The sequence below is a fragment of the Lycium barbarum genome, chromosome 7 (genome assembly GCF_019175385.1).
Source record: "Lycium barbarum isolate Lr01 chromosome 7, ASM1917538v2, whole genome shotgun sequence".
Taxonomy (NCBI): Eukaryota; Viridiplantae; Streptophyta; class Magnoliopsida; order Solanales; family Solanaceae; genus Lycium; species Lycium barbarum.
The window spans coordinates 2,973,915-2,981,424 of NC_083343.1; the positions used below are offsets into that span (position 1 = coordinate 2,973,915).

The window sequence follows — 7,510 nt, forward strand, 5'->3', positions numbered from 1 at the left end:
TGAATTGATCTACCCCAGAATTCACTTTTTAAATTCGTATCTCCACAAAATTTCCAACCTCGACCCTCGCAGAGGCATGCAAGAATCATGGGGTGATGACTAGTACATAAACTGCTATCCAGTCGACTCTAAATTTTAAATTACAGTCGGCTCGATTCAAGAACTCATACATTACCTTTTTTTGGCCATATTAGATTAGCTCTAAAAGTTAAGAAATGGTAATTGCTATGACTCTAGAAAAAAAGAGTGACAATTAATGAAGGACTAATTATTTAGAATCCTCTAGCTATTTTACATCATCCTAAACAAGCACCCTAGGAACTATTGACCATACAATTGAATGTGGAAACACCATCATATATCAATGACTTATAGGATATAATAATAATTACTAGTAGTCTTTATCAAACAAAGCTGATTATTTCTCCTTAATTTGTGTGAATGATTTATGGAAGAAACAAAAATGTGGAGTATTATTTTTAATCAATTTGTAAACCAGAAAATGAGTTGACAAGGGTGGCGGCTAGCTCATTCATACCAAGAAAACATGGGGAGCAACTCATTTCAATTTATCTTACTCATATTGTTCTATCATCTTTTCTGTTTCACATGCATAGACTATCACTTTGTTTGCTCCGCTGGCACCTCTAAAGTGAGCACTTGCATTGAAACAGAGAAGAAAGCACTGCTAAATTTAAAGAAAATCTTAGAGATCATTTAGGCAGGCTATCTTCTTGGACTGATCAAGAAAATTGTTGTCAATGGATTGGTGTAAGCTATGACGACAAGACAGGAAACGTGGTAAAGCTTGACCTGGGAAACACATTTTCAACAAACAACGATTGGGAGGAGAGATTAATCCATCTTTACTTTATTTACAAAAATCGACATACTTAGACTTGAGCATGAACGATTTTGGAGGAATTAAACTACCTGAATTCATCGGTAACCTTGAAAAATTGAGGTATCTCAACTTTCTAGGGCATCGTTTTCGGGTTCAGTATGTCCATTTCTCGGAAACCTCTCAAATTTGCAAGTTCTTGATTTGAGTATGTACTCTGAAAATCCAGCTGAGAATGATCTTGAATGGCTAAAAGGACTTTCTTTTCTTGAACATTTAAATTTGGGAGGTTCAGATCTTAGCAAAGCCACTAATTCTTGGCTTCAAACAATCAATGATCAGCTTCCTTCTCTCTTGGAGTTGCATTTGCCTCAACGTCAACTTCTAAACCTTCCATCTTCTCTTCCATCTCTAAATCTTACTTCCTTTTTGGTACTTGATCTTTCCAACAATGCTTTCAACTCAAGTATTTTCCCTCGATGGATATTCAAACTTAGTAACCTCGTGCATTTGGACTTAAACTCCAACAATATCTTTAGTGAACTGCTTGATGAGTTTGCAAAGCTCACTTCCCTTGAATATCTTGATCTATCTTCCAACTATGTTACCGATGGGACACTCAAGAGAAGCTTGGGGAAACTATGCAATTTGAAGACTTTGATCCTCTCCTACAATAGCATCGCTAGAGACCTTACTGATTTCATCAATGCCTTATCTGAATGCCAAAGCAACAACTTGGAGACATTGGACTTGGGTTACAATAAATTGACTGGAAATCTTCTTGATACATTAGGCTATTTGAGGAAGCTAAACGTTCTTCAACTGAGGTACAACTCACTGACAGGCACAATACCTGAAACTATAGGGAACTTATCTTCATTGGAGGCACTCTACCTCACATCCAACAAAATGAGTGGGAACCTCAACCCTAATATCGGGCATCTCATGTCATTGGTCTCGTTGAACATCTCTGATAATATGTGGGACGGTATTGTCACAGAAGCCCATTTACTGAATCTTTCTAACTTGCAAGAATTTTCAGTTGGCATGACACGTGGTAAAAATATTACCTTGGCATTCAACATCAACCCAAATTGGACTCCTCCATTCAAGCTGACATTCTTGACCATTCAGTCATGCCAATTAGGCCCCAAATTCCCACATTGACTGAAGGATCAGAATGAGCTCACCAGCATAATATTCACCACCGCAGGGATTTCAGATGTTGTACCGGATTGGTTTGTAGAGTTGGATTTGAAGCTTGATAATCTAAACATGGCTGAAAACAGCTTGACAGGGAAAGTTCCCATCAAATTCCAGTTCAACTTTCTAGCCAATGTGGATTTAAGCACCAATCGCTTCGAGGGACCTCTCCCACTACGGTCTTCTAATGTTACAACATTGTATCTGAGGGATAACTTGTTTGCAGGTCCTATTCCTGTCAACATTTGTGAAGCACTTCTCAATTTAACTGATTTGGACATCTCCAAGAACAATCTATTTGGAAAGGCATAGTAGCAGAAGATTATATAAAAAATTTATAATGATTCAGATGCTAAAACAATGTATAAATAACTAAAGACATTCTTAGGAGAATCAACAAAAGGATTGTGAGAAGCATATAAGACAGAATTTCCATATGAATTTCAAGTTTTAGTATCCATGGGGACAAATCTCTATAATTTTACAAATAAGATACATACTTTAATTACTAGAGAAGATCCAAATAATGGATTAATAACATTACAAAGAAATGCAGTAATAAAGCTAGAACAACTTAGTATAAGCAACTGGTTTCATATTAATAAATTCTCAAATGATTATTTTTATTAGGCTGAAGTCATCGACAGACCCTCGAACTTGTCCATAAAATTCATCTAGATCCTCCAACTGAGACTCCTACCATTTGAACCCCCAAAATCACTTTTAATTAGGGCTGCTTATCGGGCGGATCGGACGAATTATTATGCTTAACGGTTATTGGCTTTTAAAAGTACTAATCCGCTAGCCAACCTATAAGATATCGGTTGGTTTGGTATCGGATTAACAATTATCGGACGGTTATCGGGCAGTGTATCGGCTAAGTATAGGTTACCACATTCAATCTTTTATTTTGGTTATTTACATCCCAAGATTTTAAGGACTAGTACTCTTCTGGTTGAATAAAATGTCCTTAAGGGAGTGAATATTCCAATGTAAATATTGGATCAGTGAGACTTATATGTCCACATCAATTATGTACTCCTTCCTTCTAAAAAAATGAAAAAAAAATCAATCATATACTCCTTGTTTTCCTTTTTCATTAGATCAGCCTCAAGAGGTTTTCTGTGTATATTTATATTAATGGCACTGTCTTTCCATGTGGTCAAGCTTGTGGAGTAGTTCAGGGTTAAACCAACTGATGCAAATCCCACATATTGGAATTATATTTTATGATTCCTTTTTTTATTGTGTTTTCAAGGTTGGTTTAAAAGGTATCTACAGTGTCTTATTAGTATTTAGGTGAGGTGAGGTGGGAACTGTGATTCTCTGCCCCTTTTGTCAGGTTGTAATATCAAGAGTTTAATAGCAGAAGCAACTGGCTTTGTTCCAAAGTAGAACTTCAATATTATTTGTATTCATAAATCAGAGAAAGTATGTATCTGAATTTATTCATTGTGTTCACAATATCATTAATTATAATTGAACAATCAAGTGCAGGCAGGCATTCATCAAATTAGATTTTAGTTGGTTGTATTTTAGAGGCGTAATTAATTTTTCCCTTGCAGGTATTGCTCTCTATCTGTTCTCTGCTAACATACCCTAATCCTGATCACCCTTTGGTGCCGGAGATTGCTTATATGTACATGACTGATAGAAGCCAGTATGAGACACTTGCCCGAGTTTGGACTCAAAAATATGCCATGGACTAGTTGCTGGTGACCAAGTTTGAACCCAACATAGTGTTTTCAACACCATTAGATTCCCACAAACAAAGAGCAAATCAAATTGTTCCAAGAATGATTTGTTCGACCTTTCCCCATGCATAAGAAGTTAAGAACACAATTTCTTAGTACATAGCACATAATACAAAATATCACAAAAGCAAAGGAGCCCTCCTAGACTCAGTAGAGCATCACATTGTTGGAAGAACTAACAAGAACCAAAATTCAATTAAACAACATAAAATATAAAGTACTATATTATGCCACTCAAATAGATCACTAATCAGTTGTAGCAGACTAGCAGTTGCAGACTAGCACTCAAAAAAAAAAAAAACTCGAAATTTACCTTGCGTGTAGTAGCAGACTAGCAGTTGCTGAGTTGTTGTGGACTTGTGGTTTACCCTTTAGGTAAGATTAGGGTTATTTTCTAATCTATAGTTGATGTCTTATTTACTAAATGGGTTGTCTTATTAACTAAATGGGCTTGGCCTGCTGAGGCTTATCTTTAGGTTTACAAATTATAATTACCATACATATTTTATATGTTTAGGGATAAAAATATAATAAATTATTAACGGGTTAACGGTTTACCTAATAAGAAAATTGAGTAATCCGTCCCCCGCACCGATAAGCCGTTAATTATAAAATTTAAATCCATTCCCCACCCGCTAATCCGATAACCCAATACCAATAAGCCAATTTTGCGGTTGGGTTATCGATAGCGGTCGGTTTTGAAGAATAACAAATAGAACGGAGACACGTGGATTTTACATTTAAAAAGAGGATTTTGAAAAAAGAAGAAGAAGAAGAAGAAAACTATCATCTCTTCCATCTTCCCACCACCTCTCTCCTTTCCGAGTCCATTTCCTCCGCCACCCCTCTCCTCTTCTTCAGCCCCCACCGCCCCTTTATTCGTCCTCTATTTTTCCCTTCCTCTAGATTTTTTTTTGAAATATTGTTTTAATTAGTTAAATTGATTTAAAATAGTTTTTTATTATAATTAATTTTTTAATGATTAAAAAAAGGAAAACAATTGGCAACTCACACTTTTTTTGGAGCAGTGCATTGCACGTGATTCGCCATCTCAACAATTGTGTTTAAATGGCATAGTAAAAATGATTTTTAGGGGTTCAAATGATAGAAGTCTTAGTTGGAGGGTCTGTTGACACCCAATTTTGTCCTTCCTTTATTCTTATTTATTTCTTTGGGCTTCTAATTTAAGTACAAGCTAAACACTTTATTTTCACTATTATTAATTTTTCACTATTCTACTATCAACATTACTAGTATTACTTTATCACAAATTTTAAATTGTTCGTCATCGTTTCATGTTAGGATTTGTACTCGTTAAATTAATTTTACTTTACACATATTAATTACTATTTGTCTTCACGTAATATATAGTGTACTAGTTATTAGGTTAAAAGCCCAAAAAATAATTAAATTAAAGGAGGGAAAAGGGCCAAATTCGGACCAAATAACTAGCCCATTTATTGAATTCATTAACCCACCAGCCCACATTTTCAGACCACCTAACGGACCAGCCCACACCCTTAATAATTCGGACCAGCCCAAACCCGACCGGCCCATTCCCCTCACTTATTCATCATCTCCCCCCAAAAATATAACCCTAGCCTAATCCCTTCAAAAAAACAGACGCCGCCTCATCTTCTCCTTCTCTCTCTAAGCTTCTCTCATCCCCATTTTAGCAAATCTTGACCATCCTTTCGACCATGGCAGTTTTGCCTCCCCATTTCCGCATAAAAAACGTCCTTATAATCTGCTTTGCTCTGTCGTTGACAGAGAAAGGTCCTCCCATTCTCGCTTCAAAACATAAATGATTCATAAAGACCAAAAATTCGGTCCACTTCGGGAAAGGGTTGAAGCAATCACGTGAAATATTAGCAGAAGCTTTGACTCGATTTCAAATTTCAAAAAATCTCGACCCGTGACCTCTTGTGGGATTCTTTTTCCTTTGAATTTGAATTCCAAATGTCCAAAACCCTAGTATTCATTTCATATAAATACACCCCTCACAAAATGTTTTTGAGAGGATGGACTTTACCATATTCAACTTTATTCGACTACTACACAAAATCGTGAATTGGTTCTGAGATACCAAACGGTTTTCCAAACTTGTTTCCTTTTCCGGTGAACTTTAGCCGCGACAAAGATTATTCTACTTACCCAACTCTAGTGTCGAATTCGTTTCTGTGGAGAGGATTTAGATTCGTGACCGTCGATAGCCCTGTTCACTGCACCCACAATAGGTAATACTTGATCTTGTTCTTCCTTTTTTTTTTTTTTTTTTTTTTTTTTTTTCTGTTCGACATTGGTTAGATTGTAGGAAAATCATCATTTTTGTGTTTTTGTGATATGTTTTCATAATATATGTCGAAGTTTTGGAGGAGTATGTTTAAGTTATTTTCTTTGTGTTTAAATCCATTTGATTTCGTGAATATTCAATATATGTTCTCTTTGACGGATTTGGTTTAGTGTATGAGTTAGTTCGTTTCTTTTTCCGAACCCATGTTGCCATAGGAATTGAATAATCCAGTTCACTGGATTAGTATACGAGCATATACACACTGTATACGAAAGCAACATATTAATGTATATCCTAGACCATATTTGTTATGTTATTGACTAAACTCAATTTTCATACTCTACCTGTTCAACAAAAAGCGTGAATCAACATTTAGTCCCTTATACTGTAATGGGTATTTGATAGCAGCAGAATCTTTGGGCAGGTTATGTTTTGTTTGGGCTGGCTGTGGGTGCTTTTTTAGTTGGTTTAGTTTGCCTCTTTTGCTGAAACTGTTCAACTCATTGTAGAAGCGATGCCCCTTTAGATGTTCGATGAGTTTTGTAGAAACACAATGATCCATAGCATGCTATATTTTAAAATATCTGAATCTGTCTATCAGTTGAGTTCTGCTAAATGACACTCAGTTTACTTTTGCTTATGTTCGCACGTATTTTCAATACATACATGTGGTAGTTGAAGACTCATATCAGTCTTAGTGGCTTTAGTTTATTTTTCCGTGTTTGACAATCAGACTGCCTCTCTAATATAGTTTTCCCTGTTTTTGTGTTCTTTATTCACATGGTAAACTTGATAAGAACTGACTTGGAATTAATTGTTTGGCAGTATCTATTTTTCTTCTTAGTTTGTTAAGAATTAAATTCCCCGTTGCTAATTCCCCTTACTTTCTTTTCTTTGTTTGCATGTACACTGGAGTCGAAGAGTCTTACTTTAAGACTCGACGTCATCCCGCAAAGGCTTGGAATGCGCATCTACTCCATCATTCACACCTCCCGCATTCGGTGTTGGGCTAAAAGCCCAACGCAATTTCTCCTCTCGTGTCCAGCTCATCCGCATTAGTACAACAAAAATAAAGATTTTTGGGCCAGGGCCCAATAACAGCTACAGACCGCAGCAACCCGAAATAGGCTGATCCATTTGATTCTATTTCCGCTGTTTTATTTTCTTTGTGTATTCGATTGCTTGGCTAACATTTTGTCTTGTTTTGTTTCCTTAGTTTAGGGGAACCATAGCGGAATTAGTGGGATTAATTCTAGTATAATGGGTAGTGGATCAGAAATTCCATAGGATTCATTTTCTTCCTTTGATACTAAAATTATTGATAGTATCTATAATATTTATTTTGCTTAAACAATTGATTTTCAAAATGGCATGACTATATATTTTGAGCTAAAGGGAATCGTGACTTATTCTTGACAT

At 35.9% G+C, this 7,510-nt stretch overlaps 1 protein-coding gene across 1 annotated transcript; it reads left to right on the top strand.

The window, feature by feature from the left end:
* The first annotated feature begins 2,116 nt into the window (after positions 1-2,116).
* On the top strand, positions 2,117-3,753 carry LOC132602765 (receptor like protein 23-like). Its single transcript, XM_060315538.1, has 2 exons — positions 2,117-2,350; positions 3,610-3,753. The coding sequence occupies exons 1-2, from the start codon at positions 2,117-2,119 to the stop codon at positions 3,751-3,753; spliced, it is 378 nt and encodes a 125-aa protein (XP_060171521.1).
* The last annotated feature ends 3,757 nt before the right edge of the window (positions 3,754-7,510 follow it).

Bases quoted from the DNA above. Each gene is read 5' to 3' on its own strand.
- LOC132602765 (XM_060315538.1), top strand. From the start codon at position 2,117: ATGGCTGAAAACAGCTTGACAGGGAAAGTTCCCATCAAATTCCAGTTC. The intron at 2,351-3,609 runs GCATAGTAGCAG...TTTCCCTTGCAG, and splicing joins AGAACAATCTATTTGGAAAG to GTATTGCTCTCTATCTGTTC.